The 22,241-nt window shown below is 41.8% G+C and overlaps 1 protein-coding gene across 3 annotated transcripts in view; it reads right to left on the reverse strand.

The window, feature by feature from the left end:
- Nucleotides 1–22,241, reverse strand: part of PLS1 (plastin 1) — a 157,879-nt gene that overhangs the window by 77,624 nt on the left and 58,014 nt on the right. For all 3 annotated transcript variants that reach the window (XM_075863998.1, XM_075863997.1, XM_075863996.1), the window contains 2 exons: nt 14,211–14,326; nt 132–295 (listed from right to left, as the gene is read on the reverse strand). In XM_075863998.1, coding sequence (XP_075720113.1) covers nt 132–295; nt 14,211–14,280 — 234 coding nt within the window. In that variant the 5' untranslated portion in view covers nt 14,281–14,326. The remainder of the gene's footprint in view (nt 1–131; nt 296–14,210; nt 14,327–22,241) is intronic.

Below are 22,241 nucleotides of genomic sequence, written 5' to 3' on the forward strand. Positions count from 1 at the left end.
CGAGGCATAATACGCCTCGTATACGTCTGAAATTTGGCCGTGTGAACATACCCTAAGACAACGGAAACAATCATAATCACACAAATTATTTATTTATCTTTACTTTAATTTACTACAAGCAGATTACTCACCAAAACAAACTCCTCAAAATCTATCTTCCCATCTTTATTGCGGTCAGCTGCTAAAAATATTTTCTCTACAATCTCTCTCACCCGGTAGCCAGGCAGTGGGAGGTTGGCTTCTTTGAATAAATCTTGGAGCTCATAGTCATTGACAAATCCACTGTTGTCAGCATCTGCAGTAAAAAGAATAGTGTTGTAATGACATTAAATAAAAGCCGTGTTAAAAGGTCCAATTTAAACATTGACATGGATGAGTGTTTTGAGGCTTTTGTATAGTGGTGATGTCTAATATCAGAATAGGGGTGGAATGAATAGTTCGTAATAGAAAAACACAAAACAACACAGTGAAGTGAAAAGAACGTTACATCAACACGAGTGAGTAGAAAGGTTGGGGGACAGTCCTATATTCTTAATTATTCATGCATGTATGTGGCTGCTGACTTCTTTCCACAGGAAAGGCCCTTTTACACGGGCCATTAATAGGGCAAACAAGCGTTCATATGAACGCTCGCTCCCGATCATTGCCCTGTGTAAACAGGGCAGCGATCAGCCGATGAACGAGCAAATGCTCCTTCATCGGCTGGTCTGCTCGTTTATGCAGCATGAAATATTATCGTGGTCGGCAGCACATCTCCTTGTGTAAACAGGGAGATGTGCTTGCCGACATGATGGAATTGCATTGGAACGAACGATCGTAGTAACAATCGCTCGTCTCCATACATTACTGATCAAAGCTCATTGTTAAAGGAGCAAACGAGCGCTATCAACAAGCTGTCTTGTTGATCGGCCCTTGTTTTCAAGGCCCATATCAGGCCGTGTAATAGAACTTTTACAGTACGGCCCTTTTTTTTTTCTTAATACAAATCATAAAACTAGGGAAAAGTCTTATAACATATTGCTTTTAATTTCCTGTTAAGCTTGTGTTAGCTATTTTAATACACATTCTCTTCCTCATGCTACTATTCTAACAGTGCACAATTTATCCTGTAACCTTTGTCCTTAAGCTCTGTACTCCATCAACTAAAGCAGGTTGCTAGGCAGAACATGATACAATTTGGTTAACAGCATGTAAAGTAGCTCTCCTTCTGAAGGAAGAAAATGGTCTCTCTAGTGCAGGGGTCTCCAACTCGACCGGGTAAGCGGGCCACATATAGAAAAAATTAGAATTTGTCGGGCCGCATTACTTTCAAATTTGATAAATGACAAAATTATTGTTAATTAATTAGTTATTTGAACTACTATAACACTATATTACTATAATACAATACTACATTACTATAATAATACTATATTACTATAATACTACATTACTTTAATAATAGCGCTAGGTTTAAACTTACCGGAAATTTGCGAGATTTCTCCACATGCTTATTTCAACAATCCAGTTTTACAGTTTAAGTGTCGCTAAATGCAGTCCGGCGGGTCAGTTGGTAGCGTTTGGCAGACACACAAATGTCAAAATTAGGCAGCCCCTTTTTAGATCGTGCCACAGTGCCCTCTGTAGATACTGCCACAGTGCCCTCTGTAGATAATGCCACCGTGCCCTCTGTAGATACTGCCACAGTGCCCTCTGTAGATAATGCCACACTGCCCTCTGTAGATAATGCCACACTGCCCTCTGTAGATGCTGCCACAGTGCCCTCTGTAGATGCTGCCACAGTGCCCTCTGTAGATGCTGCCACAGTGCCCTCTGTAGATGCTGCCACAGTGCCCTCTGTAGATGCTGCCACAGTGCCCTCTGTAGATAATGCCACAGTGCCCCCTGTAGATAATGCCACAGTGCCCTCTGTAGATAATGCCACAGTGCCCTCTGTAGATAATGCCACCGTGCCCTTTGTAGAAAATGCCACCATGCCCTCTGTAGATAATGCCACCGTGTCCTCTGTAGATAATGCCACCGTGCCCTCTGTAGGTAATGCCACAGTGCCATCTGTATATAATGCCACTGTGCCATCTGTGGATAATGCCACAGTGCCCTCTGTAGATGCTGCCACAGTGCCCTCTGTAGATACTGTCACAGTGCCCTCTGTAGATGCTGCCACAGTGCCCTCTGTAGATAATACCACACATACCCCTTGTAGATACTGCCACAGACACCCCTAGTAGATAGCTCCATTGGGGCTCCCTCTAGGAGTGGAATTCCCAGCCAGAGCCTTGCCGACGCTTTGGCCAGGGATTCCTCTGCTGGAGGAGCCCCTGATGTCACTGTTCATACACAGTGACGTCAGGGGATCCTCCTGGACCAGAATGTGATGTCAGGGGCAACCCCAGAGCCGGTGTGCTAGAGCGTAGCACTAGTATAGGCTCTGCTCCGGAACTCTGGGGAAGCAACTGACATCAGTGTCCATATATGGACAGTGATGTCAGGGGCTTGCCCAGAGCTGGAGTCCCGGAGCAGAGCCGCTTCTAGCACCCTGCCTGGGACTCCAGCTCTGCTCCTGACATCACTGTTCATATATGGACAGAGATGTCAGGGGCAAACCCAGAGCTGGAGTCTCGAGCAGAGCGCTACTAGCGCTCCTACTGGGACTCCAGCTGTGCTCCTGACATCACTGTCCAGCTCTGGGGAAGCCCTAGACATCGCTGTCCATATGTGGACAGCGATGTCATGGGATTCCAGAGTCCAGGAGCAGAGTCTATGCTAGCGCTCTGCCCGAGACTCCGCTCTGGGGAAGACCCTGATAAAACTGTCCATATATGGACAGCGATGTCAGGGAATTCCGCAGAGTCCCGGAGCAGAACCTATACTAGCGCTCTGCCCGGGACTCAGGCTCTGTGGAAGCCCCAGACATTGCGTGTCCATTCATGGACAGCGATGTCAGGGGATTCCACAGAGTCCCGGAGCAGAGCCTATTCTAGCGCTCTGCCCGGGACTCCGCTCTGGGGAAGAACCTGACAGCGCGTGTCCATTCATGGACAGCGATGTCAGGGGATTCCACAGAGTCCCGGAGCAGAGCCGATACTAGCGCTCTGCCCGGGACTCCGCTCTGGGGAAGACCCTGACAAAACTGTCCATATATGGACAGTGATGTCAGAGATTTCCACAGAGTCCCGGAGCAGAACCTATACTAGTGCTCTGCCCGGGACTCAGGCTCTGGAGAAGCCCCAGACATCGCGTGTCCATTCATGGACAGCGATGTCAGGTATTTTACAGAGTACCGGAGCAGAGCCGATACTAGCAGCTCTGTGTCCCGCGGTCCGCAGATGACAGCCTCAGGGGCGGCCCACGGGCTGCGTGCTTGAGACCCCTGCTCTAGTGTCACTGTAAGTCAATGTCAACCTCTTATAGAGCATTGAAACATTATCAGACAAAGCAGAAACACTCATCTGAAGAAAGCACTGTTTCAGGGTAGTTGCTCCTCATCAGTCACTCTCATTAAAGTCAGTTGGAGATTCAGAAACAGTTCAAGGGGTTGCTGTTCTTTATTATTTGAGAAAAGCACAACTCTTGTCCATCAGCTGTGTCTGATATTGCAGCTCAGCCCTATTCAAGTAAATGATACTGAACTGAAGTACCAGATTTAGCCCATAGACAAAGGTGGTGCTCTTTCTGGAAAAATAGAAGACCCTTTTTTCCTAATCCTAGAAAACACTTTTAATAAAAGACAATAACATATACAAAATGTGATTACCTTCTAGGTATAGTGCCCAGTATTGTAATGTATTAAATAAACAAGGAGGTGCTGATGAGAAATGACCCAACTGCATCATTCTATCCTCTCAATGTTCCCATGCAGCAGAATATTTCTGCTACAGAGATTACCTGGAATCTGCAGTGGATTTGTATGCAGGTTGTACCATTGATTTCCTACTTTATATAGCTTACATTTCTTCTGCTGCTTGTGAATAGTTTTTTTTCTAAATGCCATTCACATACATTATACTGCACTTTTTTGCTGATTTCGATTATGCACATGCCACATGAACGTGGCCTTAGGGTGTCTTCACACAGGGTGGAGGGGGTAAGGCAAAATCACGTGTAAATGCATACTTCATTGCCATCGTATTACAGTATTTGCGGTTAAGATTTGACACGGTACAGTATGATAGATCTGTTTTATAACAGATTGTAACTAACAGATCCTATAGACTAAGTATTTCTGTCAGGTTTGGTTTTTTTCAGCGGGTAGAATAGTACACCAGACATTGCACGTTTGTCTTTTAGGTGCAACAAAAACCTGTGGAAAAGAACCATGGTGCCAGTGTAAACAGAGTCTTAATGTGGTTGTGCAGGCACTGGACGTTTTTTCATACCGATGGATGACCTATCCACAGGATAGGTCATCAGTATATGATCGGTGGGGGTCTGACACCAGCTGCTCCGGCTGCCTCCGGGCACCAGATGTCCGTACCAGAAGCAGATGGTTTCGGTCACAGTATAGCGACCATGCTGCAGTACTGCAGCTTTGCTCCTGTTCAAGTGAATTGGAGCAGAGTTACAGTATGGCCACTATGAAGGTATGGAGCCATCTGCTTCCGGCCCCGAACACTGCATACAGTGCATAGGTATATATATGAAAAAAGTGCATAGGTACCGATGACGGAGAAGCTGATCGGTGCCGGGTACGGGTGTCGGAACCCCACCAATCAGATCCTGTGGATAGGTTCTCAGTATGAAAAAGCATCCCCATAACTGGACAACCCCTTTAACAAGCTGTGCATATGTTTCAACTGGACGTGACAGGAACACGTTTTCTACAGTCTCTCTTTATGTAAGGTGGTGGATTTATTGTTGCCGGCGTTTCAAGGTGACACTTTACTGCACTATATCTGCACAAAGTACAATGTACTGCTGCTATTTCTTCCATAAAAGGAAATGTTCATTCACAGATTAAAAACCCAACTTCCTGCAAATGTCAATAATTAAAAAAATATCACTTGTTACCTTGATGAACAAGTCATACAAAGGCATGATGCAGCCCAAAGTTTGACAACAGGAAATTCGGAGATTCCAGCATCTATTCTGCACGTTACTAAATGTGGAACTATTACATTTGATTTTGTCATCCCAGGTTGATTGCAAATGTCCTCACTAGAGGCTTACCAACCAAAGTGACAGGTCATGGCATTTCTAGGAGGCAAATAAAGGGGTAGCCAAGCCCCAAACTACCCTTTCCTCATGTTCCGATTCTAATACCGAAATTGGTGCTTATTGGGATTGTGATGCAAGGCAAGTTTTACCTCTGCATCAATTAACATACAGTAATAATATATAATATTGAGTCCCTAGTGCGTTAACTATTTGCATCCATAATACATGTCTTGAATTTCTATATAGGCATACATATTGCCATCATTATAAAAAAAATGTATGTGGAGTCTGCATAAAACAAGTATTCTACCATCATCTAATGCCATTTATTGGATTGTATTCTCCACAGGAAGCACTAGCAATGTACAGTACAAAAATCGAAACAATACGAACCACAATATGAAGCACAATATGGTTCCAGTGTAACGGTTATGTGCATGAGGCCTAAGGCTGCGTATACAATGCAATTTTTGCAGTACACAATACAAAACAATTTGAAATTGCTGTATGAGAAGAATCTTTCCTTTATTTTTCCTACACTTGGAAACACCTCTCAAAATGCCATAACAGCGGCACAAAGAAAAAGAAAAAACAATCCCTTACTGGTCACATGACTGACACAAAAGACAGCTAAAATGAAAAAAAAAAAAAAAGACTTCTGGTATGTTCACACGGCAACGCCAATTACGTCTGAAATGACGGAGCTGTTTTCAGGCGAAAACAGCTCCTGAATTGCAGACGTTTTGACAAGTGCACGCGTCTTTCGCGGCGTCTTTTACGGACGTAATTGGAGCTGGTTTTCATTGGAGTCAATGAAAAACGGCTCCAATTACGTCTCAAGAAGTGACATGCACTTCTTTGAGGCGGGCGTCTTTTTACGCGCCGTCTTTTGAATTCAATGGGCAGATGTTTGCAGACGGTTTGGAGACGTTTTTTCGGCCGTAATTCGAGGCGTAAAATGCCTGAATTACGTCCGTAAATAGGTTGTGTGAACATACCCTAAAGAAACAACAGCACATTTCCAATACCTTTTCACATTGTACGCCGGGTATGACCTGTTGTAGGCAGTCTGAAAGTTTTTTGGAGTTAGTTCACACATGAAACAAATTAGACAACACATCCCAAACAGGAAACTGTAGGACATGGGGATAATATGCCGAGAATGGCGTACCGATGCTCTACAAATACGGCTCACATTCTTACATCACTTTTTATCTCCTCCAAATATGTCCACTAATAAGCCAGAGGATAGAGTAGAAAATACTATATTCTGACATGTCATAGTAACCGAAAATAGTATTGGTCCAGGTACTCTTGTCAGCCTCCCTCTCGACATCACCCTCTCAATTTTATATCAATGACATATCAAAGATTTACTTTTAAGGGATTGTCTCATCAGGACAACCCCTATCCATTTACCCTTATAATGGTGGTTTCTCTTGGCTCAAATACCCACGAAATCTCTCTCAGACCGGAGCAGGCAAAACTAAATTGGGTATGATCCAACAAATACCCTAAATAACATATATATAAAGTACAGTGAAGTTTACCGCTCAGACGGCACTGGTAACAGTCCAATATCATTCAGTATGGGCTCTCTCCCAGAAAAATGCAGTGGACAGTCCGCAATCCAATGAGGGTGTGGATGGTAATTCTTATCCTTGTAGTTCCACCGAGCTACTTATCGTCTCTCTCCACATTCAAAGAACTCCTGGTAGGAAAAGGATCTTATGTCTCTAATAGATGGAAAAAGGAAGGGCGAAATCCAGGGTCGGGCGAGAGTGTTTGGCGTGCCGCTTAGAAATTTTAAAGATTTTTACTTACCTTGATGCTTTTATTTCTTGTTACTTCTGTGAGTATGGATTAAACTTGGCGCGGAGCAATCTTTTTTCAGAGGGTGTTGCACTATGTGTCTTCGTTTTCCATCTATTAGAGACATAAGAATCTTTTCCTACCAGGAGTTCTTTGAATGTGGAGAAAGACGATAAGGAGCTTGGTGGAACTACAAGGATAAGAATTACCATCCACACCCTCATTGGATTGCGGACTGTCCACTGCATTTTTCTGGGAGAGAGCCCATACTGAATGATATTGGACTGTTACCAGTGCAGTCTGAGCGGTAAACTTCACTGTACTTTATCCATTTATCCTATTTGGGTATATGCCTGTCATAGAAGTAAATACCATGCACGGAGCCCCTCTCTATTAGCCACTGAGAAGAGTCACTGCAAACAGTGGCTCTCACTTTGGTGGACTAGGCCCGTCGAGGCGGGCGCTGCAAGAGAAATGTATGGATAGCAAAAGCCTGTCCTGGCATTAACACCAAATCGCTGGGGGTTAATAAAGCCAGTCTGGTGATCAGCTGATATAGAAAGAGATGATCATGAAATGTACCAGTGAAAATATGAAGTGATTTAAAAGGAGCATAAACAATCATGTCTTGGGGTATTAAGTTGAGCATCTTAGGGTGTGTCCGCTCCACACGCATTTCACATCCTGAAAAGGCTTCTTCGGTGCCACAAGGGTCAGAATGTGATTCGTTTTTGTTAACCCTTTCAGGGCCAGACTAATTTTCATTTTTATGCTTTTGTTTTTTCATCTCTGCCTTCACAAAGTCATAACTTTTTTTTTTTTTTCGTTGACACAGCCATATGAGGGCTTAATTTTTACGGGACAAATTGTACTTTCTAATGGAACTATTTAATATTATGTGTGATATACTGGGAAGCTGGAAAAAATTCAGAATAGGGTGGAATTGGAAAAAAACAGTTCCGCCATACATTTTCTTTGGGTTTCGTATTTACGGTGTTGAATGTACGATGAGAATGACACGTTACCTTTATTCTGCGAGTCAGTACGATCAAGGTGATGCCAAACTTATATAGTTTTTGTTATGTTTTAGTACCTTTAAAAAAAAAAAAGAAGCAACATTTTTTTTGCATTGCCATATTCTGACCCCCGTAACATTTTTATATTTTTGTGTATAGGGCTATGTAAGGCGTCTTTCTGTATGAGGAAAGATGCAGTTTTTAATGATACCATTTTGGGGAGTGTCACTTTTTATAAAAAAAAATTGGGGGGTTGTAGTGGCAAAAAAAACTGCAAATAGGCGATTTTGATCTTTTTTACAGCTGTGGCATTCACTGTATTAGATAAATATTTTTATAGTTCGGGCATTTTCGAACGAATGTGTTTATGTTTATTTTTGTTTATTTATTTTTATATGTGATCTAGGGAAAGGGGGGTGATCTGAATTTAACATTTTTTAAAACATTTTTACATTTTTTTATTACTATTTTAGCCCCCTTAGGGGGTTGAACTTGCGATCGTTAGATCGTTTATGCTATAGACTGCAATATCACAAAGTCAGTGCATTGCTATTGAGACCTGGCACAGGCAGGTCTTAATAGCACTCATCTTATAGCAGGGCTGGGAGCGTTCAGAAGGCTCCTGGCTGCTATAGGAGTACACCGGCACAAACGTAAAATGCTAACCGGTCACAAACAGAAAATGAAAGTGAAAACCCCTCAGATGACTATGGTCAAATCTGAGTTTCTAGAAATGCTTTTATTGAAAACCAAGAATGACGCTGTTTTTTCCCATTAAAGTGAAAAAAACATAACAACTAAATAAAAGAACGACAGGTGATAGAACATGCTGTGGTTTTAAAACATTTAACATGCTGTATTGCTGCATTGCTGAACGTGGTTTTTTACAATCCCGTTCACTGTAATGTTAGGGTATGTGCACACGGTAGCTGGCTTTTACGTCTGAAATGACAGACTGTTTTCAGGAGAAAACAGCTGCGTCGTTTCAGACGTAATTGCTCCTCCTCGCATTTTGCGAGGCTTCTCTGACAGCCGTAAATTTTGAGCTGTGCTTCATTGAGTTCAATGAAGTACGGCTCAAATTACGTCTGAAAGAAGTGTCCTGCACTTCTTTTGACGAAGCTGTATATTTACACGTCGTCGTTTGACAGCTGTCAAACGACGACGCGTAAATGACAGGTTGTCTGCACAGTACGTCGGCAAACCCATTCAAATGAATGGGCAGATGTTTGCCGACGTATTGTAGCCTTATTTTCAGGGTATGTTCACACGACAGCATCCGTAACGGCCGAAATTACGGGGCTGTTTTCAGGAGAGAACAGCCCCGTAATTTCAGCCGTAACGGCATGTGTAGGCGCTTGTACGCCGCGTCCATTACGGACGTAATTGGCGCTGCTTTTCATTGGAGTCAATGAATAACGGCTCCAATTACGCCCCAAGAAGTGACAGGTCACTTCTTTGATGCGGGCGTCTATTTACGCGCCGTCTTTTGACAGCGGCGCATAAATATACGCCTCGTGTGAACAGACAAACGTCAGCCCATTGCTTTCAATGGGCAGATGTTTGTCAACGCATTCAAGCCGTAATTTCGGATGTAATTCGGGGGTTAATACGCTTGATTTACGTCCGTAATTAGTGTGTGTGAACATACCCTCAGACGTAAAACGAGGCATAATACGCCTCGTTTACGTCTGAAAATAGGTCGTGTGAACCCAGCCTAACATCTATTTGTGCTGCATAATACCACAATGGCAAAAATGCAAAAGAAACTCGTCTAAGTTCAGTCAGTGAGAAACTGACAATTTTGCATCAGTGTTTTCTGTGATTGTCTTCAGTTTGTCAGTTTTTTCCATCTAGAGGGCATCAGTATGTCAATTGCTCATGAGAAAAAAAACTGAAGAATGTCCTCAATTGTCTCAACCCACTGAAAACACCCCCAAGATGGTCACATGATGGGAGAAACGCCATTTTCTATTGCTTATAGCATAGAGAGCACTGTGAGATATTTATTGCCGTAACTTTGGATTCAGACCATGTCTTAGGCCTCATTTACACGAGCGTATTATACGCGCGTGCGACGCGCGTGCTTTTCACGCGTGTCGTACGCACCTATAATAGTCTATGGGGCTGTTTAGACGATGCGTGAATTTTGCGCTGCGTGAGTGCGTTGCGTAAAACTCACGACATGTTCTATATTCTTGCGTTTTTCACGCAACACGCACCCATTGACTTCAATGGGTGCGTGAAAACAACGCATGCCACACGGACGGTCCTGCGTTGCTTGCGCGAAAATCACGCAAGAGCTGTCAAAAGGATGAATGTAAACAGAAAAGCACCACGTGCTTTTCTGGTTACAAACATCCAAACGGAGTGTCAAATTAGAGAAGAGCGCACCGAACTTCACCGGGTTCGGCCGAACTCGTTTTGACCGAACCCGGCAAAAAATGTTCGGGTACGCGACGTCAGGAGACAGTCACTGCCCACGGTGCTCAAAGACTTAAACTGTTTCAGCACCATGGACAGTGACTTTCGATCACAATATACATATACGTGTAAAAAAAAACAGAAGTTCGGACTTACCGATAAGTCCCGGCTCCTTCCTCCAGTCCGACCTCCCGGGATGACAATTAAGGCCAAGTGACAGCTGCAGCCAATCACAGGCCAAGCACAGGCTGCAGCCAATCACAGGCTGCAGCGGTCTCATGGCCTGCCGCGTCATCCTGGGAGGTGGGGCCGGATGACAAGAGAGGGACGCGTCACCAAGGCAACGGCCGGGAGACCGGACTGGAGGAAGCAGGCAGTTCATGGTAAGTTTGAACGTCTTTTTTTATTCACAGGTTGGTGTATATTGTGATCGGAACTCACTGTCGAGGGTGCTGAAAGAGTTCCTGCCGATCAGTTAGCTCTTTCAGCACCTTGGACAGTGACGGGCGTTGACTAGCCTCATCTCTATGATGGCGGCTGCGCGAAAATCACGCAGCCGCGCATCATACACGGATGACACACGGAGCTGTCAATTGCCTTTTGCGCACGCAAAACGCAGCGTTTTTTTGCGCGCGCAAAACGCACACGCTCGTGTAAATGAGGCCTTATAGTCAGGACCACACTGCTTTGGCTCTACTTCATAGCTTTATTTCTCAAGAGTCTCCCCAGAGAACCATACAAGGAAAACAGAACAGAATCAAATGGATAGCATTCACGTAGCCAATTGACTTATATGGGCCTTTACTGCATTAAAAACTTACAAAGATAGAGCATGCTGTGATTTTTTCATCATGGGCGGATGGTCCATGGAAAAAAAAACTGACGTCTGAATTAGCCTATTAACTAGAATATGTTAGTGTTCAGTCCGTTCTACACTCGGACAGCCCCAGGCCTGAAAATTGTTCGTCTGAATAACGTCAAAATATTCCCTACAAGATTTTTGCTTTTTAAATCGGAGTGGCCGGGGTGCATCTACTTAGCTGCAGCTGTTTGATATATTCATCAAGATCCTTTCCATATTATTGATAAAAATGCCACAAGTCTTCACTGGAAAAATAGAAAGATCAATGAGCGGATGCAGTCATATATTTTATGCTAAGTGCAAATAAGTTATAAGCTAAGTGGAAATTAATCTTTCTAGACACAAAGAGGAGAATTTATTAAGAATGGCATTTCATACGCCAGTCTCACTATAAAGAAAGTTGGAGTAAAATGCGCCTAATTTATTAAGAGGCGCACGCCACTTAATAAATTAGGTGCAACTCTAGCCGTCTGTGTGCCAGAAAGTGGAAATCTACGCCAATCATGAACTGGAGTAGATTTACACCATGACTTTCAGTGTAAATTATGGTAAACGTGTCGCCCCCACTAAGCTCCTCTCACTTTAAGGAAAAGGTAGGTAATTAATAAACACAATAAGCCTCCTGTATGATAGATAAGCTTTACTTGTTAAATTTCCATTAAAGGCTATGTAAACCTTTGATAGGATTTATTTTTAATAAACAGACCAGTTAGTGTGATTGGTGCAACTTTATAGTTAGTTTTTTTTTTTTTTTAAATGTACTTTTTGAGATACAGCTGCTCTGTATGCTCTATACAGAGCAGCTGTAACGTTCACTAAAATCTGTTCCCGTCAGTTCCACGGGACTGACATGTTCAGTGTCAGTGGGTCACGCAGGATCCACCAATCTATCACATCTAAGTTCATAACTTAGATGGAATAAATTCAGGTGGATCCTTTGTGTCCTGCTGACACTGAACCCATCAGGTCCGTGGGACTAACGGATTGAGGTCTTAGTGAATGATAGAGCTGCTCTATATAGAGAATACAGAGCTGCTGTATCTCAAAAAGTTAAAATCATTTTTAATGAAAACTAATTATAAAGTTGAACCAATCACACAGATTGACCTGTTTATTAAAAATAAAAAAAAGCCTTTCAAAGGTTTGCATAGCCTTTAGGCTCTGTCAGCTTGCAGTGAGGGTGGTTTTACACGTGCCGTTTTAATGCAGTTTTTTAATCCAATGCCAGGTGTGGACGGTAAAGAGAGGGGACGTATATAGGAAAGATTCTACTGCTCTTTTTTTTATCCACTTCTGGTTGTGGCTTAAACAACTTGTTTTACCCTAAGGTGTTCTGGGCGGAGGTGCTCTAGATGATATCTATTATGTGTTGCACCTATCCACCTTGGAGACGAGTCCTGCCTTTATTTGGACACAAGCTTAGGAGGTTGCATTTAAAACATTGATGTAATGTCAACAGCTACAAGAGTCCACCCTGCCACCTCTGGAATGTGAATTGTGGAATATATTTATTACAGCGGCAGTACTATAACCTTTGATAGTATTACTAGGAGATAGTTATGTCTGCAATACATTTACTAAGTGTTTTACGGTTCCATACGGTTTCACTTAGCAAAAGCCTAAATTGGAATTAGACTTTGTGCAAACTATGGATAAAAGTCATTATTTTCCTATACATATCCCATTCATATAATTTGGATACTAGAGCTTCTTAACATTTAGCTCCTCTTAAAAAGAGCTTTTTCTGCATAAGTCAGTTCATATTCTCTTGGTCGGTACTTAGCCAAAAACCACAAACTGATACTTTAGAGAATATTGGCAGGTGGTGTTTCTTACATAAATTACCACAGTGGCGCAACCATACTCTATTGTGAATGGGATGTTTTCAGCTCTGAAAAGCTGTAATAAGCATGCAAAATGTGAACGTGGCCTAAGACTTCATTACACAGCTGCAAGAACGGTTCTTGTAAGAGCTGTATGCCTTGTGGCAAATGTGGGATTTGGCTCGCATGGGTAACTAAAGTTTAAGGCTTTATGCAAGCAACAAAGCCGTGTGAGCTGCACGTGTACACTGGCACATTGTGTGCCTACATTTCCATATTATTTTCCCCTATAAGCTTATATTGCATGCAGTGGAACATGCCATTTCCATAAGAACCTGTTAGAAACACCCCCTGAAAACCTATGTATGAAATTGGAAGCACATTGGTGGTATTTTTAATGGATGCCGTACTTTGAATCTGTACAAAACAGATCTTTTATATGGCCGAGATCTGCATTCCATTAATAGTGGTCATGACCAGGCATTTAAAGGCAGAGATCGATCAGCGAAACGTCATTCTAACTTGTGGCGTTGTACAACCTTCACAGACCAACCACTACTGACAAGAAGTTCAGAAACTAGTGTCTAAACTCACTACCGTATGGCCAGATTTAGCTACCGGAGCAGCTGATCGGTGCGGGGTTCGGGTGTCGGACCCACACCAATGATTTACTGATGACCTATCCGGAGGATCAGTTGTCCGATAGCACCAACCCATACTTTACCCCAACCCCTTTAAATTAAGACAAGGCATACATCTGCGTCAGTGGCTCCATTCAGAACCTTTATTGCAGATTTGAAATGAAGAATAGCGCTGTATTCTGCATAACACCATGATGGAGCTCAACGGACCCCATTGTAAGGCAACAGGGTGTATTAGGCGCCTTTGGTATTCATCATACAACGAATCCAGCAATGCGTCATGGTTTTTGTTATAATTCGGAGATGCAAAACAAGTATGAAAATAGCCTAAAGGAATGCTTGACCTAGCCAAACTTAAACAAATACTTCTAATACACGATTTAAGATTGATCATTCAATAGAAACGTTAAAATACCAACTTAGACTTTATGGGATATCTTGGATTTCTATCAACTCAAGAAAGTCATGTTAGACTTACCGACTTTATCAAATGCTTCCTTGAGTTCTTCAAGCTCCTCTCTGGATATTGTAATTGTATTGTTAGCCATGTCCTATGGCAGTCAGATGGAGATCTCAAGAGGTTATTCTCGGGACCTGACAACGGAGAAGGAAGGGATGTGACTATCTGGACATCTTTACACTTTCATGTTCAAGTTACTAGTGACTTTGGATACTACACAATGACTATGGATTTACCAGTTATATTTAGAATGCTTGTCTGCTTTTAAAACAATGACTGGGCAAGCAGTAAATAATGTGTACACCCTATGACTGATAATAGGATCACATAAATGTGCTAATGACCCAAAGTACAAAGCTTATAAAATGGAAACGTGTAAAAAGTGCTGCTTATAGCATTCACAAACATATACAGGTATATATGTAAATGTTTCTGGCAGGTCTCAGAACAGGTGATATGTGAGATAAAGTAATATGGTCATGGGGCAAATATTTTCTGGACTTGCTATCAGTAAATTCCAATGAAGAGCACTTTAGACAAATGCACAGCAAATGGCGATAACGCAGACTTTACGTTTAGTATATCTTTAAAGGGGTTGTCCGGTTTAAGCTAATTAATGTTATTTTGTGTATAATTAAAAGTTATACAATTTTCCAATAGACTTTCTGTATTAATTCCTCACGGTTTTTAAGATCTCTGCTTGTTGTTATTCAATAGGAACATTTATGGTTTGCCTCCAGTGGATACAATTGTGTCCATGGTCATGTGATGGAGGACACACAGGTGCACGGCTCGTTACAGTAACATTATGTGTATCAGAGCTGTGGCTTCTAACGTTCCCAGCACCTGTGTGTCCATCACATGACCATGGACAGAATGTTATCCACTGGAAGTAAACAATTAATGTTCCTACTAAATAACAAGCAGAGATCTTATATAAATGGTATATTGGAAAATTTTATAACTTTTAATTATACAAGAAAAAACAGACAACCCCTTTAATCTTCCTGTTAAAATGGTAATAATTCTAGGTGACAATAATAAAACGAGTCATGCATTTACTTTTAGAAGTATGGGGGAAGTACTATAGCCTCAAAAAAATATATTGTTTGGATATTTTAAATCATTCAATGACTGAATAAAGAACATCTGAAAAGAACACATCTACACCTCAAATGTACCCAAAACCCGTTTTCTTTGTAGATTAACTCCTTAACGCCGAAGGACGGATATATCCGTCCTCAGCAGCTGCTAGTTTGCGCAGGAGGACGGATATATCCGTCCTGTGATGGCGCGGGTACTGCCAGTGTACCCACGCGATCAGCGGCAGGAGCACGGCTGTTATACACAGACTGGCTCCTGCTGCAACTGCCGGAATCCAAGCGCGCTCCGAATCCGGCAGTTTAACCCATTGAATGCCGCTGTCAATAGTGACAGCGGCATCTAATGTGTTTGACAGAGGGAGGGAGCTCCCTCTGTCACCAGATCGGCGCCCCCGCAAACAAATCGCGGGTCGCCGTCAGGTTTCCATGACAGCCGGGGGTCTAACAAAGACCCCCAGGTCTGCCTTCAGCATCTGCCTGTTAGGCGATGCCGGAGGCATGACCTAACAGGTTGCCTGTCAGTTTTACACTGACAGGCAATAATGCTTTGGTATACTAAGTATACCAAAGCATTATATATGCGATCAGCAGATCGCATAGTGAAGTCCCCTGGTGGGACAAAAAAAAAAATGTCAATCCGTTAAATAAAGTTTGTTGAAAAAAAATAATAATAATTACAGTCAAAATCAAATAAAACTACTTTTTTTGCCCAAAAAGTGGTTTTATTCAGTAAAAGTGTCAAAACAAATCACACATACACATATATGGTATCCCCGCGATCGTAACAACTTGACCAATAAAATAAACACATTAATTAAACCGCCGGATGAACGGCGTCCAAAAAAACCGCAAAAAACAATGGAAAAATTCTCTCTTTTCTCCCATTCCCCCCATAAAAAATAAAATAAAAGTTAATCTATATATTCTAAGCATCTAAAAATGGTACAATTACAAAATACAACTCGTCCCGCAAAAAACAAGCCCATATACGGCTATGTCGACGTAATAAAAAAAAAGTTACGACTCTTGGAATGCCACCGTGAAAAAACAAAAAATAATCCTTGGTCATTAACGTGCAAAATGGCCCGGTCATTAAGGGGTTAAATGACTCAAAACCTACAAATCGATGGGTCGCGGAAGTTAACCCCAATCATCCACTCCCTCTGCCAAGGTGCCCTAACAAGGCTCCAAGAAGTTGAGATATGAGGAGTTGTATGTTAAGGTCCTCACTGTAGTGCTGCTTTAGTTGTCCCTATACCAGCCTGTGACATGGATGGTACACTATTGTCACCAGTGATTTTAGATTGAGTTTTTTTAAATATCGCTTAATATAAGAGAAATAAATGTAGGCCAAACCTTTCAATAAAGAGTTTAAGGCCCTGTTCACACAAAGTTTTTTGCAGGCACAAAATCTTCCTCAAAATTCCTTTAGGAATTTTGAGGCAGATTTTTACCTGCCTACACTCTTTTTGCTGCGTTTTTTGCGGCTTTTTTCTGCCACAGCCATTAAGGCGCCGCAGGCAAACAACACTGTGAAAACCGCTTTCTCTGCCTCCCATTGATGTCAATGGGAGGTCAGAGGCGGAAACACCTGAAGAAAGGGCATGACGCTTCTTTTTTCCGCGAGCATTCTTTTCCGCTCGCAGGAAAAAAAAACGCCTCCACTTCCCATTGAAACCAATGGGAGGCGTTTTCGGACGTTTCTTGGCGCAGTTTCCAAAGCAAAAACAGCGCCAAAAAACTCCTTGTGAACATACCCTAAGTGTTTAAGAGCCAGAAATACACAGTGAAAAAACATTGCAAAAACCGCAGCAAGAAGGTGCAGGCAGGTCAAAATGGCAGATTGTTTTCTGATGGCAAATTCCTCCGTGTGAACAGGGCATAAGGCAGAGAATGTTGATGGTTTAATATCTTATTTTTATCAGAGCTGCAATGTCTAATAATAACTAAAAATTGCAGTTTGCACAGACTGTGAAATTAAAATTACATTTTGGCATTACAGGTTGGTTTTCATGTTTAGTAATTAACTTTTCCATCGATGCTGGTTATCTATATTAAAATCTGTATTACATTGAATACCAACAGTCAAACAACTCAGAAATCATGATTGTATCCAGACTTTCACCATAAACTAACATTTTGGAAAAATAGGTATAAAGTAATATATACAAAATATTAGTTGCCTTATACAAAAATGGTAATAACAATATTTAAAAAAAAACAGTCTCTTGTCTGTTACACGTACAAGTGTCAGGCTACCTGTATTGCAAACTCTTCTGCATAGACTTATCCAGTGCCGCAGTGACAGAGTACAAGGGTATGATGCATGCCAGATAGCAACATGATTGATAAGGGACCTGCAGAACCACAGTTATGAGGAACAAATAACATGTCATTTATTCAGCCTTGAGAAGAGGCAAGTGGGGCATATGCTCAAGATACTGGATACAATATACACATCGGTCCATAGAAAAAAATACAATAAAAGCTGTTCATTTCAAGGTCAGTTCAAAGGACATGTGAAAAGGGTTCTTATCCAAAGGAACTCGTTTCAGCAGAATCAGTGAATTGCTTAAAAAAAAGGAAAAAGAAAGAATAAAATGTTGTTTCCTTGAAAAAAAAAAGAATGAATAAAAGAAAATAAAATGGTTTCTTAATTAACGTGGTTGTCTAGTTTTATAAGAAGTGTTTCTATTACACGATAATGAGTAGGTAAAGGGAATCTGCCACCACAACGGATCATTTTACGTAAGAGCAGCTTTAAGATGCTCTATAGGAAACACCTGTCCGGGTCACCTGTTTAAACGATAGACTCATGAAATAATGGTACCTCTCAGTCTGATTGGTTGAGGGGTACCACATGACTGTACCCATGAAACTTTGCCAATTTTGCCCCCATTCAAAGATATAGACTATGCTATAGGTTATAGGTAAACAGTATAGCTGTGGGAGGGTGAATGCCTATATAGATGACATCAATCATTTACAGTCACCTTTATATACACATTACACATGGGCTCAGTCACTGAATGTACTTTTATATATGGGCTGAGTCTCTCACAGCGATCTGCACATATGCAAAGATGTGTGAAACATGTGGTCCCGTGCAAATATCATAAGGCTGGGTTCACACGAGCACATTAACGTCCGTAATGGACGGACGTATTTCGGGCGGAAATCCCGGACCGAACTCAGTGCAGGGAGCCGGGCTCCTAGCATCATAGTTATGTACGATGCTAGGAGTCCCTGCCTCTCCGTGGAACTACTGTCCCGTACTGAAAACATGATTACAGTACGGGACAGTTGTCCTGCAGAGAGGCAGGGACTCCTAGCATCGTACATAACTATGATGCTAGGAGCCCGGCTCCCTGCACTGAGTTCGGTCCGGGACTTCCGCCCGAAATACGTCCGTCCATTACGGACGTTAATATGCTCGTGTGAACCCAGCCTAAGACTGCTAACGAATGGTGTCACCTAGACAAAATTGTCCTGCATTTTCCCCTTGCAGTATTCTTTACATATGGTAGGGTATTCTGCATCTTTAATGAGGGAAAAATTTAAATGCACAGCATATGAGTAACAACCTTACATTTTCCTTGTCCATTAGTAAATAAACCACATTCTGACGTGTTAAGGCAACGTGCACAATAATGCTTAGGCCAATGCACACTTCCGTTAGCCGCTGTACGGCCGCTAATGACGGATCCAATGAATGAAAAGGCCGAGACTGTTCCGTCAAAATTGGACAGCAGTAAGACCTGTTGTATTTTTGTTGGAATGGCCACACGGTTCAGTTAAAACAACGGAAGTGTGCATGGCTCCATAGAAATGAATGTGTCAGTGTGCTATACGTTAAAAAAAAACAAAAAAAAACGGATAGCACCCTGAAGAAATTAACTGAAGTGGGCATGAGGCCTTAGGGTTTTTTTGCTATTCTTTGGATATGCCAAGACTTACTGGGTAGCCTAGTGGGACTATGATACCCAGGATACTAGGACAAAATGGGGTCATTCCCATTCTGGTTACTTCTGCTTTTAGCAGAACTAGCGGGGCGCGACCTCACTAAAAGAGAGGAATATAGCCTGCCTGGTCTCCCATTGTAGACAGAAGAAGGGGAGGGGTACTGCTACAGCAAGCTGCCGGAGACAAAAAAGCCTAATACCCACCACTTTGAAAACTTTTAATTTCACATATAGTAAGCACAGGACATGGGTGAAACAGGGAGAAACCAAAAGAATGGGTAGCTCTTGTGGTACAAATAGAAGACTTGTCATTGTGGATTTCAATATGTGACAGGAGCACTTGAAGGAAGGGATAGCGTAGTAAGGGTGGCAAGTATTAGGGTATGTTCACACGCTTAACCAAAAACGTCTGAAAATACGGAGCTATTTTCCAGGGAAAACAGCTCCTGATTTTCAGAAGTTTTTTAAGCCACTCACGTTTTTCTCTGCGTTTTTTACTGCCGTTTTTATATAGGGTCAATGAAAAACGGCTGCAAAAACAGCTCAGGAAGTGACATGCACTTCTTTTTCGCGGGTGTTTTTTAAAAAAATCTGCCTGTTGGAAAAGAACGCCGTTTTTCCCATTGAAATCAATAAGCAGATGTTTGGAGGCGTTCTGCTCCAGATTTTTCGGCCGTTTTTCGGCCGTTTACGGCCCGAAAAACGGCTGAAAATAAGCCGTGTGAACATGCCCTAACAGTAAAACCACAGATAACACATTTTGATGTCACAATAGTTTGCGCCATCTAGTAAAGAGAGACTAGGAACAGCAACTCCTCCTTAGAACCATTGATGCAACGTCATGGTTCACTACCGATCACACATTGAAATGATTGGGCATGCTACGGCATCTTCATTGCAAAGGTGTTATTTATTTATGCCAGCATCTTGTGCATACAAAAATAGCTGAAGTTTGTGCCATATGACATATTTGGCTCTACTACAGTTTTACAATTCTTACAAATTCTTTGTCATTTTAGACAAATATCTTTCTGATCAGAAGTCATTAACTACTTTATAGCTTCATGCGATTTGCCCTGTGCCAATTTTCCTGAAATGAAAACAACTATTACATTTTCCAAATGTTGCAAGTGTAAATAATGTCCTTTTCCGGATGGGAAGGGTTTATTACCTAAGTGGCGCTGAGTATCTGCACAACAAATAAATGCATGGATAAGCATATGTGTTCAAAGTCCTGTCATTACTGAGTATATTCTGAGTGTAAAAAAGTCAGTATAATTCTTTTCAACATATAGAGAAAATACACGTGCCATGCAAGTTGTGCCATATTCTTGTTTTATTTTGCAGGCTTTAGACAATGAGATTTGTAAAATGTAGAGTCGTGTTCTGCTGCGTAGATAGGGCACTTGACTGCAGTGTCAATGTAACTTTACATTTTCTGCGATCCTCGGAAGGCAATAAATAGCAATTACTGTACTATTACTACAGGCTATATACCTGATCATCCTACATATACCTACACATCATCATTCATCTTTCCTAAGGGTGGATTCACACGCAGCAGATTTTGTTGTAGAAATTTCTGCGGATGTGTCAATAACCCCTTAATGACCAGGCCATTTTGCGCGTTAACGACCAAAGGATTATTTTTTGTTTTCTCACGGACGCATTCCGAGAGTCGTAACTTTTTTTTTTATGCCGTCAACATAGCCGTATAAGGGCTTGTTTTTTGCGGGACGGGTTGTATTTTTCAATTGCACTATTTTTGGATGCATATAATAGATCAATTAAGTTATTAACTTTATTTTAGGAGAGAATTGAAAATAAGCAGCAAATTCCAGCGTTGATTTTCACGTTATAAATTTACGCCATTTACTATGGAGCGTAAATAACATGTTACCTTTATTCTATGAGTTGGGACGATTACGAGGATACCAATTATATAAAAGGTTTACTTGTTATATAAAAAGTTACTTGTTTTTGCATCGCCCTATTCCAAGAACTTTTTTATTTTTCCGTCGATGTGGCTGTATGTGGGCTTCATTTTTTGCGGGGCAAGGTATAGTTTTCATTAGTACTATTTTGGAGTACATGTGACTTATTAATTAATTTTTATTTTATTTTTTAAGGGGGGAATGGGAGAAAAAAAATATAATTTTGAAGTTCATCAGACGGTTTAATTAATCTGTTAATTATATTGTTCAAGTCGTTACGATCGCGGGGATACCATATATGTGTATGTCTTATTTGTTTTGACACTTTTACTAAATAAAACCACTTTTTTGGGGGAAAAAGTGGTTTTATTATATTTTGACTGTCATTTTTATTTTTTTTCATAAACTTTACTTAACTATTTTACTTCTTTTTTTTTTTGACAGGCAATTAGGCCATGCCCCTGGCCTCTCGTGATTTATTTGTGGGGGCACCGATGGGCTGACAGTGGGAGCTCCCTTCCTCTGTCAAACACATTCGATGCCAGCGGCATCTAATGGGTTGAACTGCCGGAATCAGAGCGCACTTCGATTCCGGCAGTTGCGGCAGTAGCCAGGCTGTGTATAACAGCCGTGCTCCTGCCCCTGATCGCATGGGTACACTGGCATGGGTACACTGGCAGTACACTGGCAGTACCCACGCGATCAGAGGACGGATATATCCATCCTTATGCGGGAACTAGCTCCTGAATAGGATGGATATATCCGTCCTTCGACGTAAAGGGGTTAATCTGAATAGAATTTGTTAATCTGAATAGAACTTGTATCCATGCTCTTGCTGCAGAAACAACCCCATTTAGATGAATGGAACTGTTTTTCATTTGCAGAAATTTCTGCAACAAAATCTGCAGTGTATGAATCCACCCTTAACCCCTTTGCGCACCACAACATAATAGCACGTCCTGTTGCAGGGGTGATGTATGCAGTATGCTCGCGCGCTGAGCCTGCTCCATACCCTACGTGTGTCAGTTGTGTATTACAGCTGACAACCTG

This window comes from Rhinoderma darwinii, chromosome 4 (genome assembly GCF_050947455.1).
Source record: "Rhinoderma darwinii isolate aRhiDar2 chromosome 4, aRhiDar2.hap1, whole genome shotgun sequence".
In the NCBI taxonomy this organism is placed as follows: Eukaryota; Metazoa; Chordata; class Amphibia; order Anura; family Rhinodermatidae; genus Rhinoderma; species Rhinoderma darwinii.